General features: G+C 43.7%; 1 protein-coding gene across 1 annotated transcript in view; it reads left to right on the top strand.

The window, feature by feature from the left end:
* Positions 1-24802, top strand: part of LOC146810126 (proton channel OTOP2-like) — a 289661-nt gene that overhangs the window by 185617 nt on the left and 79242 nt on the right. Inside the window, exon 5 of the mRNA XM_085617073.1 lies at positions 15667-15806. Within this exon, the coding sequence (XP_085473199.1) occupies positions 15667-15806 (140 nt within the window). The remainder of the gene's footprint in view (positions 1-15666; positions 15807-24802) is intronic.

The following is a 24802-nucleotide window of genomic DNA, read 5'->3' as shown; positions in this document are numbered from 1 at the left end:
CCTGCAGTCCTTTAGCTCTGCACACTGGTCAATCAGCCTTCTGACGTGGCTCAGTGCTTCTGGTGCCGAAATAGTCCCGAAAAGAAACTGATGTCAGCGCCCTGGGATGGCACCAATGTAGACAATGCCCACGTTACATCTGGCGCAAGCAATGCCGACATGGAGCCGATCAGTGCCACCTACCGGTGTGGAGAAGCACTGCTCAAGATTTTCCGGATCCAGTCTGATGCCTTTGAGAGAATTCTAAGGTAAAGTGGGGTTAGACAGAGTCTCTACCAGATAAGGCATTACCGAAGGTAAGCAACTTGTTAATCGTAGCCCTAAAAAAGTCCTGCAGCAGGCGCCCACTTGTGATGGCCTCATTATTTCTTTATTTGATAGGGAAGCCATTGATCTCCAGGTTTTCCCTGATTGCAATCGCTGCCCCTGTTTCTTCTGGTGTGATTGGGAGTTGCAAGGCCTCCCGCTCATAGTGGTCTGAAGATCGTCTGTAAGTTCTGTGATCAATGGGAGTGGACATTTCAACTCTGGGAAAGGACGGTGAACATACAGGGATCACAAATATGAAGTAAAAGTATCAGTAATGTCTTTGACCCTCTGGGGTCTGCAGGATAGACATAACTTGTCAGATTTATCTGCACAGTCCTATAGTTTCTCTGTGGGGCCATCCAAATGTGCCTCACAGTGTCTGAAGTGAGGTTATTTAATTGGGATCCGGTTGTCTCCGGGTCCTGTACGAGATCTGAGTGTCCTAAATCAGCCATTCCAGTTGGGCTGTGTGTGTCTCTAAAGCAACTATTTTGTGTGACCTTTTTTTCTCTCCCCACTGATGTAAGACAGAGCCCTGCCCCTGACCACTCTCTTAAATGCCTCCAAGAGGACTGATATCGTACTGAATTTTCATTTAAGTCAAAGTATTCAACAATGTCATGTCACAGTCCATCCACTGTGCTTTTGTTTTGGAGTCACCACACGCTCATTCTACATGTACCTCTGGGTCTATCCGAAAGGCCGTATAAGTGGAGCAGAATTGGGGCTTGATCAGAGATACCTCTGTGTAGTGTTTCTATATCTGCTACTTCATATGCCCACTGCTGGCATAAACAAGTAATCAATGCGGTAGAATGAAATTTGGGCATTTGAGAAGTATGTATAGATTTTTTTAGTCTTATGCCAGAGGCACTAGGCATTCCCTAGTCCAAGGGCTTGTGTCAGTTTAAGAGTTTTTGGTGGGTGCTGTGCACAAGCTCTTTGCAGGTGGCATGTGTCTTGCAGTCCACCTATAACTGCTCCAGCCAGTAACATGGTAAGGTGATCTAGTGTTGATTCCAGAAGCACTGGGGGGGGATGCATAATGACAGGAAAAACCAAGGCCGTCCTTGTATCGAGACTGTTATAATTATAAACTAGCCCAAGAAATCTAGTGTCACCCTTTCTATTATCATGCGGAAAGATTTATGGAGGAAGATGGCTACTGCCCTAGAGCTGGAGGTAAAACTGGCTTGGAAGCAGTGTCATCATCTGTGCCTCCAGTCTCTACAGTCTAGCCACAACCAGAGAGGGACGTCTGTGTTGTGTGTTTGTGTAAACGTTATCTCTTTTCGTTCTAGCGATTACCATGCGCTTTCCGGGGAGTCAAAAAACAACTATTGGCCTTGAAGATTACTTTAAGTCAGGCTGGAAACAGCAACATACACAATTGGACGGCTCTCAGTTTCTGCTTGAAGGATCGACGCCGCTACTGCTGGACTTTAAGTGTGTAGTTTGGAAAAATAAATATTTTGGCCGACTTACAAGACAGGTTCTCTTGACTTCAGTCTGATCAACCTCCGATTATCAGATCATAGATATGTATTAGCGTCGGAAGTGGAGCCCAAGCACAAGAGGGCGGGCCTTATGTACAGCACTTAGTGCTTTAAATGTTATACGGTGATGGACTAGCAGCTAATGTAGGCATGCACATTTTGGGAGAATGTGCTACTGACAGGCACTACTAGTGATTAGTAGAGTTCTGTAGATGGTGCCATGAGATCCGGATTTGCTGGGGAATCCCCATAAATGTACCATTTCACTAGTCCACTCTAAGGCAAAGGGGGGCAAAATGACAACAATACATTTACATTCCAGTAGAAAGACTGTCAGCTGGTGGTGGTATTCCTTGGGCATTTCATGCATTGGTGGAATGAAAGACCCATTTTCAATAGGCAAAAACCCAATATTTCTCACCGCCTTATATTGAACTAGGAAATCATGGGCCAAGGGTTGTTTGTCACCACAGAGGAGAAATTCCATCTTGTCAAAATATTGTTTCAAGAAATGTTGTCTCACTTACATTCCGATGTAGGTGAAAATCCGACAGAAAATGGAAAGAAGCTTTGGCAAAGTCAATAGATCTCACATTTTGTCTTGACTAATGCCTTTGCCAATGCCACTGCTTTTAGTCAATGCTGTTAATCACTGGCGAAAAGAAAAGAAAATGGTAATTGTCAATGCTGAATATCATAAAAAAAAAGGGCAATGATTTATACATGCACATGTCCTCTCACAAGTGCACATATGTGTCATGACACCACAGCAGCCCTAGCAAGATGACATATACACGCACAGGTGTCACTATGCGTACCCATCTATGGGTGATAACGCAGCCACGATTTGTTTTTTTAATTTATCGTTCCAAGATGGCAGAGGCTCATTTTGGAGCAATAAATAAAAAAATATTCAAAATGTCCCTGAAAGCAGGGAAGAGTGGGCATGTAGCAATTTTCAACTGCCACATCCCATTAAAAAGCTAGAATTGTTTTAAATCAAAATTATGGGATACTGAGAGATTGGGGAAGCAATCGAAGATCAGGGGGGATGTGCGGATTAAATAAGTGCCACCACTGATCAGCGGTGGTGAGCACGGAGAACTCAGATGCAATGGACTGGAGGTTATTAAAAAGAAAGTTGTAAAGGAAGAGGAGGGGTTACGGAAACTATCACACCTAGAGCATAGAGGTTGGGATTGTGAAAGGGGAAAAGCACACAGGGGAGAGTAGGAGAACGCAAGATAACATATGCATTCAACTGGAGAACTAAAGGCAAAAGAAAAAAGTGAAAGGATACTTGTCACCTAATTAAGAGAATGTTTAAAAAAATCTATGCTCAGTGGAAGGATAAACATAAAACAAGCATTGGCATAGCCAATAGGTCTCGCCTTTGGGACCTTATAAGTGTTTAGTTATCCAGCACAATATCCTTGGTGCAACAAAATCAACTGTTGCATGGCTAAACACTTATGAGGTCCCAAAGGCGAGACCTATTGGCTATGCCAATGCTTGTTGTTCAGGCTATTGAGACCATGGCCGAATGGATAGGCAAGGACGCAGTAGTTCTTTAAGCGGATAACCTGCTCCTTTTCATTAAGCACTTTACTTAGTGAGTCCCCATGTCTCACAGATAATGTCCCAAATGAAGAGGCTCTGGTCTGAAGGTTGGCTGTAGAAAATCTGCTCCGATATTCTTAGCAGGGAGGTTGAAGAGGCACCATTACAACCACAACTGGGTGTTAGCTCATGCAGAACTTTGGGGAAACTCTCCCTCCACCCCCACTTTCTCCCCAACTAGAAAGAAAACTGATCAGAGGAATAACGGTGATGCCTGCACCCATACAAGACTATGCATATAATAGCAATAAAACAATTCCTAAGTCATACTATGGAAAATATGACAAGATATTATGCTATCTATACGTGTAGTAACGTTTTCTCCAGCCTTTACACTGCTTGTGACATTTGCACTAACCTATGCATACTAACCCTACCACACACCAATGCACTGCAACATGAACATATTTAAAGACATCACGTTCAAAACATTTATTCCCACCCTTTCACCATTGATAGTTTTACAATCTAATTCAGTGCATGGAGCGTGCATTAAGCCTGTACAAATACAAAGTTGTGTGCAGGGTAGCCTTTGGATACATGTGCATGGCATCTTCTTCACAAGTCAGATCTACTGACTCTTCTTTAATTCTGTTGTGGCTTGTGAGAGGTAGCGATTTATGCAAGGGTTTACCAACGACCAGGAGTACGAGTCCCTAGTCAGAGCACGATATAACAGCTGGATGAAACCAACTTCAACAACAAGCACTAACACACGCTTCTTGGTGACTAAGAAATCCGTGACATTCTACTGAATACCTTCTAAACGTTAACACTATAACTAACCCCCAGCTATACAAATTTGTCAAGCCACGTGCTGCAAAACCAACCTGAATAAATTACATTCTAAAGTGCCATAGTCCATGCGGGTGCCTCCACATTCAAGTTTAGCAAATAATGACCGAGTTACACATTCTAGCCAGCTTACAGCCAACATACCAAGAACTCAATTTGGCCACTGCCTTTGTGTGAAGTAGCATCAATCACACAAAAGCGGTGGGGGGGGGCATGTAGTTACATCAAAAGGACCCACAAACGTAGTCTTGTTATGAATGCAGGATCTGTGCGTACACAGATTAGAGAGGACACGGAAGAGCTGAATCAATCAAAAGTGGCGAATGAAAGCTACTATGAATAACCGTATTGGCAAAGCTAATAAGTCTGGGTTTAATGTGCTAAGAAAGGATACCTCATTTGTGCATGCCTGTGTCTTTCCGCATCAGCACATTAAAGCAAGAACCATTATATAAACGCATCTACAACAAGGACTAAAGACATACACACAAAACACAGCTGGGCACCCACGAAGCCACATAGGCACACACAGAACACCTATATAGGGCATGAACATTCTGTAAGGTTACCACGCATTAGGAAGAAGGCATGGGAGGGTGGGGTCAGCTGCAACACTTAAGGCCGTTGTTAGAGCAACTATTTCCACTGAAGTCACGAGCTTTCGCTTGGTGTAGTACTCATAAATAAATGGAGCTCAGGAAGAGACCACAGGAGGTAGGCGTATGCCTAGTTATTGGGGTATTCATTTATGGCTGCAGACAATTGGTGATGGGTGGCAGGACGCAGGTAAGACAGACGAAAGAAGAACAAGTGGCCGTGCGGCCGCGAAAGTGATCGCGATCAAACATCAAAGCAGCCGCGAAAGTGTAAGTAATCGCGGTCAAGCGCGGCACGCGCGCCCGCACACATGCACTGTAGCTCTAGGCTGGCCTGGTAGCACTTTTTGGAGCCCTTTCAATAAGTCTCGCCAGACCAGCGCATGCGCTGGGTCAGGCGAGACCTAAAGAGGAAGGTAAGCCAGTGAATAAAAAGTAAGCTAATGATATTCACAGGAAAGCCACCAATGATAAGCAGTGGACTGATCCAAAGCCCTCTGTCAGTATTAACATTGTGCACAATAGGTCTTTTGAGAACAGATATCTAATGCTGTATGTAGGTGAGACCTAGAAATAATATGAAAATCAGTGCAGAAACACAATTACCATATGTTATTGCCAATTATTTTATAAACAGAGGTAATCCTCCCCCTTGGAACTACTGAAGCCCACAGTATCTGTAATTCCAAGGAAGGTTGGATACCAGACTGATTATCAGCCCACTTGTATTGGGCCTGTGGATTTAGGATGGTAGCACATTCATTTTAATAAAAGCACATTTACCAATTGAAGGCGATGATGCATGCCTCATGTTTGTTGTTTTCAAAACAGTCACTAGGGAAAATTCCTGCTTGTCCGCAAGATAGAAGTCAACAGATTTCATCATGACATTCGCCTTTCAAATGTGGGCATCAGAATTACTAGCTTTGCCAGTGCTTGTTTGGATGGCCATACTTAGTTGCAAAAACTGCTCTAATATGGCATGCACGTTCAAACAGGGGTAGTCATCTTGAAATGCTTTTGTTACCAAAGTATAACAAATAATTTCCAGATGTTCGTCTGTGCATCTGCATGTATGCTTGCTCACACAAAGCGGCCATCTCGCAATGTCTTTTTTGTTATACTTTAAATTCATCTGCATGCGTGCCTGCTCACACACAGCGGCCATCTTGCAATTACTTTTTTTGTTATACTTTATATCCTTATTTTATCATTTCAAGACACCTGAGGGCCATTTTGGAGCAGAAAATATTTTTTAAAGTATGCACAGGGATGCCATGTAAACACACAGAACCGAGTGGCTTGTTTATAGTGTCCAGCTGCCGAACCCTTGCAAAACAAATGTGAAAAAAGGAGACGGGTGGGAGAGTAATGGAAAGCAGGGAAACAGCAGCAGTGGGCAAATGCAGGACATCACACTACATCAAATAAAACATAAAATAAAAAAGATAATGAACTGGGGGATGGGGAGAGAGGGGAGGGGTATGGGACTAACGGACAAGCATAGATGTGGGATGGGGGAGAACTGGTGGGAAGCAAGAAGAGGGTGGCCAAAGGAAAGAGCAAGGAAAGCCAGGCGCTAACATGTAGTGCTCAAATATGGAGGGAAAAAAAAATCTGTTATGTTAGCAATGGAGGAATACAACTCATCCAATCAAAATGGAGGTAACAAAGCTATGCTCAGTGTCAGGGTCGGATTGGGGTCACAACTCACAATTAGGCCCGAGCACTTAAAAAAAAAGGCCCACATTCCCTGATCATCCCTTTCATGGATCACCATCTGTTTAGTCTCATTGGAATCTGGCCGGTTATTTTTTGTTATAGTTTTGTATAGTGTGAACTCAGCCCAAAGTCATTGGAGCAATGTACATGAACACCAGTTACATTACACAAGATCAAATTCATTTTCGTTATAGGGATTAAGTGATTTGCCCAGAATCACAGGATGTTGAGCTGACGCTGGTACTTGAACCTAATTTCAACGTCTGCAACTCTGACCATCGCTCAATTTTATGCCACCTTCTCCTCTCCCCCAGCAAGTCCTCATAGACACTGGGGATGAGGTCACAACACCTGGCTACTATGGAGGCCACTTATCTTATTCACCCCCTCCCCAGCCCATTATAGCCTCAGGGCATTTACCTGGCAAGGGAGGTGTCAAAAAGCACATTGCTGCTGCTCAAGGTGGGGGAAGGGGAGGTGAGAATGGCTAAATAAAACCTTCCACCCTCTGAGGCCCCTGCATACAACCCACCCTCGCTGCACCCCCCCCCCCCCACCCTCCATGGCCTAAAAGTGATGGCCCGGCATGGCACAATACTGCTTCTAGAAGTGCACGCGAGGCAGGGCACCAAAGTGAGAATGCCCCAAAGGCTAAAGCAACACCATGCGCCCGCCTCAATTTACAGTGCGGCAGGGGAGTGACCAAGATACTGGTGCCACATTAAAGTAGCCTTGCGGCGACTGGGAAATAAATTCAGTCTCTTGGGCCGGTTTACAGAGGCCCCAAACTGGCCCACAGGTGACCCTGGGGAACCGGTCCATCAACCAATGCCCGATTGCCCACCTTCCCAATCCGAGCCTGCTCAGGGGGTGGGACAAAAGCAAGAATTGGGAGGAAGCCATTGAATCAGGAGCTTTGAAGTGAGATACGTAATAAATCAATTCAGTCATGGTCAAGGGGCTGACCTAAAGCCTAGTCTTTGTGATGTATTGTAGATAATAGATCTTTGACAGCACCGAACTAAAGTGGTTCATAGACCAGAACTACAAAGGCAAGTGTGATACCCCACAGAGACTTACCTGGGCAGATAGCTATTTTCCACACAACAGACAAGGTACCCTTTCCCTGGCTTCTCAAGCCTCGAGCATGCTATGTCAGGCTGTGGGTATTCACAAAGTGCCTAGGACACTCGTTTGTGTCCTTTGTCAACCAAAAATGAAAGCATAGCACATCCCTGTAAGCTGTGCACGTCAGCAGCCTACCTTTTCCCTGCGCCCAAGATCTATCAGGGGATGCGCATGCCGCTCCTGGCACTCAGACTTCACAGCAGGTTAAAAATAAAACCAGGCGAACGGCTGGAATATCTTCTTTGGAGGGCGAGGTGAGCCACGCTGCAGTTCCGGGTCACCCCATCTCACGCAGAGAGACAGAGAAAATGAGGCTACCTGCTCCTAAACAGTAAATGGTGTTGCCAGTGCCACAACTGGCTCTCAGCTGGGCGCACTTTGCATCATCCTCACTCTGTCTCTGGATCTCTATTATTCAGTTCTTCAGGCTACAGAGATTCCTAAAATAAAATAATGAATGGGTCAGCATCTGTTACATTACAGGTAATCAGTACTGCCTTTTGTGAGGAGATATTTTCTCCCAGTAGGTGTCCAGAGGTCTGCACAGCTGGGCCTGCTGCCACTTCTTTCGGAATTGAGCAAACCATCCGAGGAAACAAAAAAAAAGGCAAGCAGCCAGCTTTGCAAAAGAAAAGTCAGATTTTTGGAAGTAAATCTGTGTTATAATAAAAGCAACCCAAGGAACAGCAGAAGCCTTGAACGTTGAAAGATATCACCCTGTATTCAGTGAAAGCAAAGAAACGTAGATACATTTTCAGCGCGATCTAACATGATTATTCAGTTCACGTAATCTCCCATATGACTGCAAGATGACTGTGGAGTCTCAATAATACGTGTAAATTACTACCTAATGGAATAGCACACATTCTGTGAGTTGGAAAGATTAACATTTTGGTTAGACATGCAAACCTTTACATATTCTTTACTGGTAACATGTAAATATTTGTAGCAGCATATAGTGCACTGATGTATGTACCCGAATAAGAAGTTGTGACCTGCAGGTTGGAAAAAGGCTTCTGAAAAAAATGATGGGACACACTGAACTATATTTTGAGCTTTCAAACACATGCCCTGCAGAGTCTACCTTGTGAACATCTTTTTTGAAACAGCTCTCTGTAGCAAGCGCGTTAACCATCTAAGCTTGATTTCCAGTATGATACCATCATCTAGCCTGCCTTAAAATACACTCAGAGTTGATATATGTTGTGCATGAGGTGCCTTAACATGTTAAGGATACACATTGTCTGTAGGCTTAGCTGGTAAGATGGGCTTAACAGTTAATGTTCCTACAGTACTGTGGTAAACAGATGACAACCCACAGCAACTGGTAGGAAAAAACTCAGGATATGTGTGTGTGTGTTTGTAAGAACAAATAATTTTAGTGTTAATATAACAGAAACAACCAGGTGGGTGTACATTTGTGGCAGAAATAAACTGAAGGCAAAGTAGAATTTGATGCCTGGTAAGACACCTTCAAAGTAGCTCACAGCCTTCAGTTAATTTTTAGGTCCTACCTAGGCAGCACTTGCGCTGTCTCTTCGAGACATGCTGTATTCAGGTAGGGACTTGAAGTTCTGCCCATTTTCCACCCATCTTTTCAATTGGCTCCAATTACTGTCCTTTCTAAATGACTGCTTTTGACTCGTCAATAGGCTTAGTAGGCCCTTCTTAGTACCGCTTTTTCAACTTCTGTAACCTTCCATGATGACTGACCCTTTTACTTGTGTTCTTACTCGGGATGTTTTAATTACAGATTGTGAGCACTATTTTCTTAAAGGACTTTCCCCTACAGCTGTTGCAGGCAGGACATGCTCTCCCATAACCATTTTTCTATTTTTAACGCAGCTTTCTTTCACAAACGCTCAGAACAAGTAGCAAACGGCGCGAGGGGCCATGTGTAAGTCCAAAATTGATTTTCTTTCAGAACGCACCCTCTTTACTTTAAGATGCACGGGCGCCGCACATTATCATGGTGCCCACTTAATTAATTTTAATATGCACAGGCTTCGTGCTTGATCACTGCGCCCGCTTAATTTAATATGCACGGGCGCCTAGCAAGATGTTGTAGAACGGCACCCATTTGATCATTATTGCTTTTTTTTAAATCACCAAACCCGGCCCTCCCAGTGCCCCGTCTAAGGGCTGGCCTGCTGTCAACATCACTAGCCTGGTACAAAAGGACAGGATAGGCATAATTCCAGTCAGTTTCATGCACCGGCTCTGCGCATTATCATGGCGCCCACTTTATTTACTATAATAAAACAATTTCACTTGTATTTTCTGCGTGCCATGTGCACTTTTAGTTTAATTTTTGTTTAACAATGGCGCCTGCCGCTGCCACACAACTCATGAGACGCTGCCCTTGAGCAACGGCGGGTGGTTCTCGTTTTTGTATTATCCGCGCGCACTGCGCTCTATCACTTTAGTTTTTGTTTAACAATGGCGGGACGCTGCCCTTGAGCAATGACGACTGCACAGAGGCGCAGGACGCGTGGACTCACTTGAACAGGATGCAGCAGCACTTCACCTGCGCGAAGGCTGGTAAGGTCTCTTTGTTTCACAGTACACTCATGGCATAGGTTACTGTACCAAGAAAACACAAGGAGATGATGGACGGAGCGCTGAAACTTTTCCGACACTCACATCCAGTCACAGATCTGGGTTGAATCCACCATCGTTTTTTAGCTCACTTCGCCACCTCAGTTCAGACCCAGCTATATGCAAATCAGTCTTGCCTCATGGGAACAGTCCAGCCCAAACTGCCAAGCCAGGTCTTCCCAGAGCTGAAAACAAGCATCCTAGGACCAGTTTCAATGTGTCACGTCTCTGCTGCATGAAGAAATGAGTGCGACATCCCACATGTGCGCGTTATGAGTGAGAATCCTAAAACCCACAGACTACACACCCAACCCCTGTGCATTTTTATTGTGCACCTAATAAGACTTAAACGTACTGGGAAAAGCACCACAAAACCTAGCTACGTAAAGGGACTTTAATAATACACTTCATACAGTCACGTATGCCCCTACGTCCGCGCCCCTGTCAAGAAGCATATTCCCCACAGAAAAAAACGGCTCTGTGGCTTAAAACCCGAAACCTTGCACCACTATCTGCCTTGGCATCCTACAAACCCCGATCCCGCAGCCACCACCCCCACACCCCTAATCACAGGGCCATTACCAAGCGGTATATATTGTACCAGGGAAGGGAGGGGCCACGTGCCACGCTGTAAATGTAATTGGACCCCTTTTGCTCTGCTCCCTAAGGCTGCTGTCATTGAAATCCATGCACCAGGCTCAATAGGGACTTCTGCCACCTTGGTGCAGAAGCACAGCTGCCCCATATGACTTGACATTTGCTCCCCTTTTGCCCCACACAGACATATACCCAAAAGGGAGGGGGGCAACTCTGATGCTTGCAGGTTTGACTCTTGCAGCAGTGCTAAGCTTCCTCCCACACGCAGCAGCCGCCCTATGGGGTCAATGCATCCTTGTTCACACTCTATCCACAACAATCATAGCACAAAGACCGTTCTGCCTCCTGGTACATGACACCCGCACCCGTGCACATTGCCCGTTATGCCAAGTACTTTCACAATAAAAGTACTACATCTACCACACTTGTACAACATTGCTACCCCCAGGGACATCCCACTTCGATATTCACTTGTACTACCTAGTGCCCTCAGCACCTCTAATCCCCCACCCCATTGTGCCATCTTACCTGCGCTTTTTCGTTGAAAGTGTTGGTGGGCATTATGGACAGAGTTTAACTTCAATTGCACACTCCATCAGTCAGCTACCTGAGTATCATCAGTGGTCCCTGGTGGTGGTATCTCGTCAAAATAGGAGGAGTTAATCACTGTGCACCACACTTTGAAATTTAGAAACCATCATAATTTCTTTCTTATAACTATTAAAACAAGCATTTGGAATGCAATAAGTTATTTGCAAGAGTTTAAGCTATTTGCACATTAAATGAAAATACCTTGTATTTATGTGTGTGTTTACAGATTACTTGCAGGTTTTCAAAACACATAAATAAAAAGCATTGGCATTTACAATGCCAATAGTTTAAACTCTTCCAAATGGGAGACCAATTGCGTTGCAAATGCGTGTTAATTAGGCACAATGTCATATTTTCCTTTTAAGGTTAAGGGAAGGCTGTGTTTATTTTACATTATTATCTTCAGGCTGCAGATAGCAGGGCCTGGTAATGAGCAGTGCACAGTCAGATTTATGATCCAAGTTGGGTCTGAGGCACAGAGGTGAACAACTGAAGCACTGAGGTATTTAACTCTTAAAATACTTAATTGTCAACTCAATATTGGAGCTGGGAACAAAATGATGTTTCTGAATGATTTTAAATGGGTGAAAATGAAAAGTTACCTTAATGATTAAGTTAACTCTTCATTTTAATGTTCTCCAATTTCAAAGTGTTGCATTTACAAACAGCAGGCACTGTGCTATAAGTATAACTGAAAACATAGCCATTTTTAAATAAGAGAAATTTAAAGAGCTGGAAAATATTCCATATCATAACATTTTTGCTGAAAATCTTTCGGCACTTCACAGATCTCCCATTTAAAAAAATGTATGTATGTTTGTGTTATACATGTAAGGATGTTACATCTGGCGAAAGGTATGTCCTGTGCTGCACGTACATTTGACACAGGCTCTCAGTCACTATATGTATATATACCATTTATACGCACACATGTTCATACCCCCCTAACGACCACGCTCCAGCTGACACACATGGCAGCCCTGTCATAGTGCCCCTAGGCAAAGTATTTTGTTCAAACCATAGTATCTGGCTCTATGGACATTAGGCTTAAAGTCAATGAAAATGGGAGTTGGGGTGTCTGGAAACAATGTCCAAGTTGCTTGGCCTTCAGTAACTCTAGATGATTTTGACTGATCAGAAGTAGCTCTCACTACAGAAAAGGCTGGAGATCCCTGTTTTAAACCATATCAGAAAAAGACACAGGACTTTTTCTTTTGTTAGATGTGTACAGTATATTGCTGTGTAGAATTAGTGGGACAGCATGATTGTTTGTATTTTAACACTCTCTGTGCTACCTTAGGTGAAGATAATAGGAAATATAGGTGAGAATTTAAAAAACGTAACAATGCATAGTGGACTTTCCCCAGTTTGCAAAGATAACTGTAGCCAAGGCATGATTGTTTTTCTATTTTTATCAAATGTATGACTGTGCCTTCACAAAGGAGGGGGCAGTCTCCAGGGGAAGTGGTGTAAGGGGCAGTGAATTTAGTGAACATATGGCCTTTGAAATCAGATCAAAAACACTTATAGAGCACATTACATGGAAAACATTTCTAAGTGCTTTCCTTCTACCATTTTTAGGTCGAGCCTGGGCAGCGCATTCGCTGCTCTGCAAGCCACACTGTATTGGAGTATGGTCTTGAAGCCCCGCCCACTCTCCACCCATATTTGTCATTGGCTTGTTGTGTCATTGTCCTTCGTAAATGCTGGCTTCTGATTCGTTAATACGCTTGTTAGTCCCTCCTTAGTACCGCCTTGTCTTCATTTGTAACCTCCCATGAGGACTGGCCCTTTTACTTCGGTTGTTACACTGTATGTTTTATTTACTCTGTAAGCACTATTTTCTTAAATGGTTTCTCCTACTGCAGGCACTACATGCTTTCCTACAACATTCAGCGCGCCATGCGCACTTTCACGGGGCGCTTTCACAAAAAAAAGTATTTGTTTGTCAACTTGACAAACAAATGTTTTTTTGGGTAAAAGTCCCCCATACAGCATATTCACTTTAATAGTGGCAGAGGACCTCTCTTTAGACACATGCAAAAAGAACAATTGATGGACAGAATGCAGAACAATGTCATACATTCACCCCAGGAAAGAGATCTGGGCCTAATCCATAATTGTTTTGCTCACCATGCCATTCCAGTTTGGACCCAGCCATATGCAAATCAGTCTTGACCCTGCGCCTAATGGGAACAGTCCAGCCCGAACTGCCAGGCCAGGTTCTCCCTGGACTGGAAACAAGCCTCCTAGAACCAGTTTCGTGCTTTCAGCCCTCATCAGCCAGGATAGCTTGATTCCAGTGGCATGGAGAGCACGGCACCCACGTCTGGGCATACCCGTCCCACTCTGGGTGACAAATGCAAAAAGAACAATTGATGGACAGAATGCAGAACAATGTCATACATTCACCCCAGTACAGAGATCTGGGCCTAAATCCATCATTTTTTTGCTCACCATGCCATTCCAGTTTGGACCCAGCCATATGCAAATCAGTCTTAACCCTGCACCCAATGGGAACAGTCCAGCCTGAACTGCCAGGCCAGGTCCTCCCTGGACTGGAAACAAGCCTCCTAGGCCCATACACTACATAACATCTAGCATGTCTCCATGTAGGCCTGGGTCCTCTAGTGACTCGCCCTTTAGCTGACCCTGCCTGGAGTACTAAGCTGCAATTTCTAGGAAGCCATCTAAAAACAATCACTGGAAAAGCCAGTAGGTATGGCATTGGCTGCTGAACTTTTGTTCGTGAATGTGTGTTTTTTTAACGAAGGCACACATTGTAAGAAAATAAGTATTGTCTATAATCCAAAATATATGTACATATTTTATATAAAAGAACATCGCACCAGTAGACCCAGACAATGAATGGGACTAGGTATTGTGAAAATGTGCACATTGTGCAAGAGCAAAATTCTATCACTCAATAAGGCAAGCCATTAGCTTAAGTTGGCTAACCCTGAGCCCCACGCTGTAAAGTGTAGTGGGTGAAAGCAAAATGTGTATGACACGAAAGCAAACCAATGGATAAAGAGGGCAGACTGGAAGTTCCTGTAAGTAAGTATGCATTGCATTTTTTTTTTATTAAAAACAAAAGGTCTTGCCTAATGCCAGACCCAACAAGAATTTGCAAAGTCAACAGATCTGGCATTGGCGCGCAGCCTTCTGGCTTTGCCAATGCTTGTTGTCATTTTGCAAAACTTTATTGTTGTAAGAACTAGGGAGGCACTAGCCAATTAACAAAAAATGGCTAAAAGAAAAATATTTTGGGTCTCAAAAACCACATATTTCCATAGTAGCCTCTAGCATTAAGCAAACACCTTTGTGTGAGGATGCGTCATTTTGAAAGATCAGAATGCCGTCACTCACAGAGAAGTTACCAAATGACTGGAATGGGCTGACCAATTGCCACATGCTCTATACTGTAGCGAGCGGAAGAAGAATGCGACTGCCAACAGACCAATGGATGATGAGGGCTGGCTGAAAGCACATCATTTTATATAATATAATTTTAGTAAAATCTATAAGGTATAGCTAGCGCCAGGTTTATAATTAGGGAAAGGTTTGAGAAATCAACAGTGAGGACAGCTTTGCTAGCGTTGTGGTATTTCCGAAGACCAACGATGGCCCAAATATGATCTCCTCTTGCAACCCCATTACTTTTCTCACTGCAGATTGGAAAATATTTCCCAAAATATTAGCAAATTGTCTTGCTCTATTACTCCTGGCACTAATCGTTGGTGAAGCACGGTTTGCACTAGGATTCTCACTATGGCCTACATGAATCACGCTTAAAACTTGAACTCTATCTTTTGTGATGCATAAAAGCCACATTAAATGATCAGGTGGGATTGATGGGTAGTTGTGGTCCACTGTGGTATTCCAACAGCATTCACACAAACCTTCAAAACTCTACCAACAACCAACCAACATACTCCCTTCTTCTCGAGGCCACCTCATCCACTCCCTTTCCCACTGAGAGATAAGCACAGCTGCCTTGCCTCCTTGCTTTATGCTTAGAACTACAGTTGTGGATTTTATGGAATACAAAAATCAAAAACATTGCAAACACCCTTTCTTGAAATGTATTAACAGTACAAACCGAGGGCACCAAACTAAAAATAGTTCACGTTAATTATTAACAGCATTCTGTAAGACCAGCTGACTGTACGGGCAAACATATGCTACCCTCACTTACCTTGTATCGCACACAGATGCGGCCTGATGCTCATCCTCACGACTAACCTTGCTGTCTGGATGGCCACAGTCTCTGATGAATCCAGCCACCTGAGCAGAGAAATGATGGAGGCCTTGAATTACACAAAAAGAGATGAGCTGGAGTACCACAGCAATGGTAAGGAAACCCTCTCCCAAGTTGAGCATCACTGTGCATCCAGAGGTTGAAGGGGGTGGGATCGATTGGGAATGACGTTCGAAAGCTTATTTATTTTTATCGACAACATTTCCCATATTTATTGTGAAAAACCAAGTGTTCCTGAACGGTTAATGTTGACAACAAGTTTGCCTCATGCTGAAATGGAACTGTACTATGAAGCAGGAGGAGAGACCGACAGTTACAGAAGAAACACACCTTCCCTCCAGGGCACCTGCCAGTGCAAACTGAAAGAAATGGTAATGTGTGCCGATGGTTATTCAGCAAATGTAAAGGCTGGTTTGGAGCCAATATAGACCTTAATTGATAAAAAACATTTCAAGGCTCATTATGGCAAAGAGTTATTCTTTTTGAAAGGTACTGTAGGGATGTGTTAGTATTTGTGGAATATATCTTTTACATGGAAACCTATTAAAAAAAGGTTTGCTGTTTCATACAGTCCATGCATTACTAAAAATATAACTTTTGAAAGCCCAGTAAGCACTTATACACCGAATCGTGTTGTATATTTAATGAATATACATAAAATAAATGTAAAGAGAAGCATTTTGACAGCAACCTTCATCCATTGGTCTGTCAATTTGCCATTCAGATTTTGAATCCTTCTGCCATAGCATACTGCATAGAACAGTGGGTCAACCCACTTTACGCATGCCTTTACAACAAATTTTGTTGTAAAGGCATGATTGGTAAAGGCATATGCATGGTAAAGATCTCACCCCAATCCCCCCGCCCTCAGTACTAAAGCCCAAGCCCAATAAACAACCCTGCTCCCAACCCTAAAAACTACCTAGACCCTCCGCCCTGAACCCTAAAACCTGTCGCCAACCCTAAAAATGATCCCAAACCCCCTGCCCTGAGCCCTAATACCTGGCCCTGACCCTACTTGCCAAGTCACGTCCCGATCCTTCCAATCTCCCCACCCATCCACTTTAAATCTAAAGTGCTGACTGCCTTTACCAGAACGTGTGGGTCCGTCTGTGTTGTAAATGCTGTTTCCAGTTCAAATGACATTGTAACTTCATATAATAATAATAATAATAATAATAAATTCCAGATTTGTAGAGCGCAACTTATCACTCCTACGGGTATCCAGGCACTCGGGCCATCGGGGAGAATAAGTGAGCTATTGGCCAGAGTCACAAGATGCTGAGCTGAGCTGCCGCTAATGCAGGTTTCGAACCGTGAAACCCGCGCTCCGGAGGCCATAGCTGTCTGCGATTTCAGTACTGGGTTAGGTGGTGAATTATTCTAGTGTCTTTCACAAATAATACTTAAATAGATACCTCTTTTGAAAACATTGTTATGTCTTGTGTGAGTGAAGACCATTTCATTTTACTAAAGTATAATATATTTACCACAGGTGGTTTCAGCCAGCTCTCTTTATCCATTGGTCTGATATTTTGTCATTCACATTTTTCTTCAGTGCGTTACAGCATACAGCATGGGGCAGCGAGTCAGTCCACTTCAGCTATTGGCTAACTTCACTCTAAGTGACATCATTTAGCCTTTCAAAAGGAGCAGCTTCACCCACCAAGCAGTTCCCTTCAATGGCAAAGACTACTATGGACATGTGTGATTTTTGAGACCACAAAATATTTTTGCTTTTAGCCAGTGTTTGATTTTTAATGGCAAGAGCCCAGCAGCTTCTCCAATACTAACAAAAAAGATCCTCATTACGATGGTGGTCAGATGAGCATCTGCCCGCCATCGTTGCGGGCAGGTGGCCATCCAACAAAGAGTCGGCAGTCCCAACTGCCTTATCACGATACAACCGCTGAGGAGGTGGTCGTAAAATGCCCTTTTCTTTTGTGGCTTCTGCTGTGGCCTGGAAAAGGGCTGCAGCACAAGCAGCAGTAGAAAAAGGCATTTTTAAACATCCATGCACTGTGTGCCAGGCAACATGTGCCTTTTCATAGCCGTGGGACCACCATGAACAGGCAGTCGTAAAGGCACATCCTAATCCCTCTGATGGCGCAGGCATTGCCACCACTGTAGGGATTAGTGTCCCACCGCCTGTCAGAGGCAGCGGTCTTGCCCCCTACCACTACGCTCCAACCGTCGGTATTGTAATCTGGCAGTCATACCACTGCCCTACATGTCGTGGGTCCGCCACCCACGGACTGTCAGTGGCGGTCCCACCTACATCATAATGAGGGCCAAATTTTGGGCCCGATTCACAGAACTAACTTAAGACAAAATCCTAAACTTACTACTTTTGGTATTCACAGAAGTTAGGATTTTGTCTTAAATTTGTCTTAAGACAAACTTAAGACAGACTTAAGACAGACTTAAGACAAACTTAAGACAGACTTAAGACAGACTTAAGACAGTCTTAAGACAAACTTAAGACAGACTTAAGACAGACTTAAGACAGACTTAAGACAGACTTAAGTTAGGATTTTGTCTTAAGTTTGTCTTAAGTCTGTCTTAAGTCTGTCTTAAGTCTGTCTTAAGATTGTCTTAAGTCTGTCTTAAGTCTGTCTTAAGTTTGTATTAAGTCTGTCTTAAGTCTGTCTTAAGTTTGTCTTAAGGCAAACTTAAGACAAAATCCTAACTTCTGTGAATACCAAAAGTAGTAAGTTTAGGATTTTGTCTTAAGTTAGTTCTGTGAATCGGCCCCCTAGTTTTGAAAATGAAGCCAGTGTTAACAGGGCCAAAACTCTTCGTTTACGTACTTTTTAATTTTTTGCTTCTCATTTTGGCTACCTGTGCTTATCTTTCTAGGGTTTGACTACAGGGGCTTTCCCCTTACTCCACCCCCCATGAAGCACGTAGGGTGAAGACTTTGGGTAAGACGTGGGAGTTATTTCTCCCTCTTGGTATCTTACTTGTGTGTTCACGTATGACAGACACGTGTTACACACCTAACCACGCGCGCTTAAAATGTGTGGAGTGGTTTTTGCCTTTACATGAATGACCAAAATTTCTGATGGTTGTTTGGTGTGTTTCTTTTTCCTTTTTTTCACAGGGTACTAAAGACCCCCAATTAGTGGAAAGTGACAAAGGTCACCCCACCGTTGGTTCTCTAAACATATTGTTGGTAAGAGTGGAGATCTTTATAAAATAGATTAAGGTCCTGATGAATGCCATGTACCACTGTTGACACTATGCAGAAACATGTCGACCCAACTCTACACAGCGAGGGGTTAATAACCTTCTCCATTTCGCCACTCACTTGTTTTTAGACACCATACAGTCACCTAGTTCATTAAAATTAAGTGAGGTAACTGAAATGGTTTTTAATTTCACTCACTCACTTTGGGTCCCCACTTAGTTAGAAGTGCATCCCTGTCATCAGATTTATGCCTGCCCTCTATCAAACCAAGTTTTTAGAGGGCGAGGACGGCCAATGATGAAGCATGACACCAGGTGGTGTGTTAGGCCAGTCCTAAACTTTTTGTGAGATGTCTACACTCACATACACATAACACTCCTGAGCACCATTTAGGTCATTCTGATGGGAGCGGCCCTATTTGTGTATAACAGTTTATGTTGGAAGCTGTCCAGCTCCTATCGCCCTATTTTGCCTCTAGTTCCCTTTCCCAGTAGAATCTGGGGCTAGTGTGGTTACAACCTCCAGTTAGACACATAGACATTTGAAGTGGTTATCCAACTAAGCTTTCTTATCAGAACAATTCATTTTCTACAGATTAGTTTTACTTCCTTGCATTTTTCAAGTCAAGTCAAAGATACTTTATTCGTCCAGTAAAAGCCATAAAAGCAAACATATAAAAATGTAAGAATGGGTTTAACTCAGGCTATATATACAAACAGATAAATATAAAACTCATCATTAAAAACGGATACCGAGAGCCGATCTAAAAATAAAATACAACAGATAAAGTGCAAAAGTGGTATGGCATTAGCTTGGTAAATGGACTGCATAATCACACCATATCAAGCACAAAAAAGGGCACATATATTTCCCAAAAAGCATTAGACAAGTGCAGCCTAGCTACTGCATAAACATCCTCTTCCTGAGTCTTAAGGCCCCTGTAAAAAAACTCGCAAGCCCAAAACAAACCATGGGGGAGGAAAGCATGTGTAGGTTTAATAATGCAGGCCTTACTTGAACAAATTGGCCAGATCTAAGCAGCGGGAGAAAATATTTATTACACAGGGGGTCATAAATTTCAAAGTAAAATGTAAAGTGTCTTGTTCTGAGAAATTGTCACAAAGACATTGGTTTAGGGCACCAGACTTCGTGTAGCCTTTAGGAAAGGCTAATAGCCAGTGTACCAGATTCAGTCTGAATCTGGTTAACACGAAGCGATGGTGCACGTTAGTGACCAGTGACAAATAAGGCTGCACCTGTGCGCTCAGACTCAGTGTGGCATACTTTCTCACCTTGGGTTTAACTAATTCCTTGCCCTCCCTTATCCCCTACTGCTTAGCCAATAACAGTAGTTTGATCATCCTAATGGTTGCTGGGCCTAAAGGCCTGGGGTTGGTATACAGGTCAGGGCAACCTAGCCACCTCATTTGCTCCATAATGTACTTTAACCAGGGGATAAATAGGGCCCCCTCAAGTGGAGTACAGTCCGCTAGGACAAGTTGGTTTAGAGTGGTGGCTGGGCTAGACCAAATTCTCAGCCAGCACAGTAGGGGTGCCTCATCAATAAGGTCAGAGATGTACCCCATGCCAAGCTCCTCATGCAGGATAAAAGCTGGAGTGCTGGCATGAAGCCTACGCATACATTTGTTTTCTGCCCCCTGGATGCCCCTCATGTCTTTATATCCCCATACATCACATCCATACTTGTTAATAGGGACACGTTTTTCTCTGTACACCTTTAGCAGGGCGGGCTCAGGCTTTGACTCCAATCTTTTTGCAAAGTCCATGGTTGCTCCTACTTCTCTTGCCAGAACATTGTTATTGTGTGTTCTTTGCGCAGCCCAAGTGCTTCGGACATCAAACAGCAGCCCCGGGTAACCTACAAAAGAACTTGCACCTAGCAGCCTTCTGAGTACCTATCGTCATAGTGTGGGATTTCAAAACGTTAGTGGCAAGATCAAGTAAATCCATAAAATCGATAAAAACATTTAAATGTTTTTGCAGACCTACAGCAGTCTTGGCAAACAACACTGCATCGTCTGCGTATAGGAGTGCAGGGATCAGTTTAGAACCAGCTCTCGGAATATCTTTTCTACTAGATGAGAGAAGGTCCCCTAGCTTATTCTTGTAAAGCGTAAACAGCAGGGGTGCCAAAATGCACCACTGCCGGACCCCTCGCCTGACTTCCCAGGAGTCCGAAACACCTCCATTCTTATTGAATCTCACCGCTGCAGTAGTATTGTTATGGGCAAAGTGTAGAAAGGCCACAAGGTCTGTATTCAGACCCAGATCCTGAAGAATCAACCACAGATTGGATCTGTTAATATAGTCCAACACTGATGTTAGGCCCATGAAGGCCATGTGAAGGGAACCCTTGTTTGCTAATGTGTATTTCCCGACCACTAGGTGAAGGTTGATGCATTGATTAAGCGTCCCTTCGCCTTCCCTGAAACCATACTGTAGATCAGAGATAACATTAAAATTATCTAACCAAAAGGTTAGACGGGCCAAAATCACTTTCCTCATGATTTTGGCAGCCAAGTCTAAGAGGAAAATCGATCAGTAATATGCATGATCGTCCCTTAATCCCTTTTTAAAAATAGGTACGATAACAGCCTTGGCGCAAGAGGAGGGGAATTCACATATGCAGAACGCGTTAAAAACCTGTGCCAATATCCTGGCCCAGACTCGAGGGTCAGCCTTATACAGTTCGATGGAACCCCATCCGGACCTGACGATTTCCCATCGGCTGTGGCCAGTATAGCTTTGTGTACCTCATCTGTGCTAATGTGCTGCGGTGCGCTAACTGACCTGGAGTCCCATTGTACTTCAGGCCCGTCTGAATCGTCGCCACTATACAGTCCTTCGAAGTGCTGAACCCATTGCTCTGCGGCTATAGCACAATCTGTACTGGAATTAGCTGTATCAGAAAAAATGGGACTGTTGACAACAGCCTAAAACTTTGTGCTATCTGACAGTACACTATCCTGCCCAAAAGCCTCCCAAACCTGTCCCCTAATGAACTTCTTCCTCTGTTGGGTTGCAAATTTATAGGCCCTCCTACAAGTCCTAACCTCAGCCTCATCCCTCGGAACTTGTTTTAGTGCCAACAATAAGTTTCTATGGGCATTAGAGCAGGTACTGTCAAACCCCCTCTTTTCCATGGCACCTTTAGATCTGCTCGTACTGGTTAAACTATTGGCAATCTGCTTAGTTAGCGTGTCAAAAGCATCTAGAACAACTCTGGCCTGCATTCTAGTATCCATACATAGAGCAATCTCTGCTTAGCACTCAACATACAAATTGTCAAGGAAGGTGTCCGGTATCACCTTCTCCCACTTCCGTCTATTCGTTTGGTCTTTAGTGCTGATGACAGAATTTGGAATGCTACTGCCCTCCCCTCCATGTAGAGCAGATGAGTAAGCCAATTCAAGCATAACAGGATTGTGATCGCTATCGCTGCCCCAGGAAACCCTCAGCTTGTGGGCTGCAGGAACCCACAGTGTAGAGAGCATTATCAAATCAATGATACTGGAGCCACCCCTAACTATATAGGTAGGGACATGAGGGTTTGTTCCCGTTTGCTCTAAGCAGCACGGGTTATTAGCTGAAAGGAGCTCTTCTATGTGAGTGCCTTATTTTGAGTGCTCAAAATGTGTGGCCAGTGATGAGAAATCTGCATGGCCCTTTGTGGAAGTATAACTAAGGCGACATTGATGAGTATTAAAATCACCTAAAATTATGACCTCATAGTAAGAGTGTTTCCTCTCCCCATAATGTTCAAGAAACCCCTCTAAGGCTACTAAATGCTTGATCTCAAAACTTCTAGTAAAGGAATTATAAAAATTAACAACTAGCAGGGGGGGGGGGGTGATTCTTGAACAACGGCTCCCTTGCTAACAGATGAGGTGAATAACAATCTACCATTCTAGTTGTGCATGTTAGTTCAAGTGAGACCAGTAAAAGAAGACGCCCCCTTGGCTGTACCCACTGTTGAATAATTTGCACACGTAAAAAACGAGGTGAAGCAATCCAGAAAAAAGCTCTCAGTAGTATCCCATTTTTCCTGTAAAGCAATTAAATGGCAACATAAAAGGGACCTCTGCCATAGCATGTCATCTATTTTGGACCGTAGACCTGTAATATTGCACAACAGGATCTTCATACAGGAAAGACCACGGGTAATAGGTGCTGGCTTAGAAGGTGGAGCAGAAACTGACTTGGGGGGTGAAACAGATAAAGTGCCAGCCAGGCCCAAGGACCTTGGGCCCTGCGACTCGGCCTGAGCTGGTGATAGTCACTAATTGCCATCTAACCCCTGTGGGCTTAGCAAAGGTTTGAATCTGTTAGTTAGGAGAAGTACACATCTGCTATTACTTCCCTGGGCAGGCTTAGCTGGCCTAAGTGCCTGCTGCCTAGGAAGGTCTGGAAGAGGTAATTGGAAGGGTACAAATACTGAAGGGGGACCGTCCTGATTGATGTTTTGGAACTTCTCCTAAACTGACACTCAATGAGCGCTTTGGCTTGGGCAGGGTGTCTCACGTTGACTATAACACAGCCCCCCTCAATATTTTTCCTGACCCTGCGTTCCACCCATCCCACTCTTCTGGCCATGATAATATGAGGAGACAGGTATTGACCATTAACAACAATAGTATCACACCAGTGAGTGACCTTATGCATAAGATCCAGTGTGGATTCCTTTGAACCTTGTGTGATTTGTGGAACTCCCAATAAAATTACAGCTAAAGGTGCTGATTCTGGGGGCAGCTCTATGGTACTCAGGTATCCAGTTGTGCCATGGCAGGTCTATTTACGGTAGATGTGTGAATTGAACACCCCTTTGGCAATCGTGCCTCTTGTGTGTATACCACCTGCCCATTGTCCAAATTGTTGATAGCATGGGTTATCCCAGACCCTTGGGCCACCCCCTGGCTCGATGGCATAATATTTTGTGTCTTTTGTGTCACCTGTTTTGGACTGCTAATCACAGCAGGTAATGCCCCTGTATAATCCCCTACACCGTGGGCTCCATGCCAATAAATTGACAGGGTGCTGATAGAGAAAGAGAGGCAAGCCTCTATGCCCTCCGACTGTTGCCATATAGATGCTATTAATGTATTAAACAGAGAGTCCAAACTGGGTAAAGGAATGTCTAAAAATTGTTCAAAGTCAGTGTGAGGGCTCTTTTACAACCAGTTCTCTTCCTTTTGATTGGGGGACCGTCCGGGACTAAATCATCTTCCACCATTGTCAGGACAGCCTTCCATTTCTCATTTAAGTTGTATAATTATATTTTATATATAGTTACCAGTCACTTAAATGACAACATTTTTTTTAGCTGCGTGTCTGACCCGCATCTTAAGTCACTGTCCCTGCCCTCACTGAATTCAGCATCACAGTTCCCAAACTGTTTTCAAGCACTTCAGTGTATATATTCGCTCTCTTCACTAGCTACAAGTTCAAAACAGGATCTTGCACAAAAGCATTTGCGTAACCTATGTATGTTGCTAGCCCCTCTTTATGTCCAGAAGCATGTACCTGGAGGGGTGGTAAGTGATGAACGAAATGTAAGGAATGGAACGCTCTCCCATTGGTTATAAAAAACATAAACCAAAACTCATTAGTTTCAGGAAGGACAACTAAACCTACCTTTTTTTTCAACTAACGTGGTTCAGTAGCCATATAGTTATTTAACACACTTTATGTATTCCTTCTATATGCAGCGCTTTAAGACCATTTAGTTTGAAGAGTGCACTATATATCTATAGGCAACAATTATAAGGGGCCACGAAGAGACCCCTTAACAAAGACGAGCATCGTAGGAGGGACAGAGTATTCTCATTAATATAGATGGCTCTCAAAGGGAGGACATAATATATTCAAAATTAATAATAGG

The sequence above is a fragment of the Triturus cristatus genome, chromosome 7 (genome assembly GCF_964204655.1).
Source record: "Triturus cristatus chromosome 7, aTriCri1.1, whole genome shotgun sequence".
Classification (NCBI taxonomy): Eukaryota; Metazoa; Chordata; class Amphibia; order Caudata; family Salamandridae; genus Triturus; species Triturus cristatus.
Note: the sequence above shows the minus strand (reverse complement) of the source record. Positions and strands in the feature narration are given on the sequence as shown.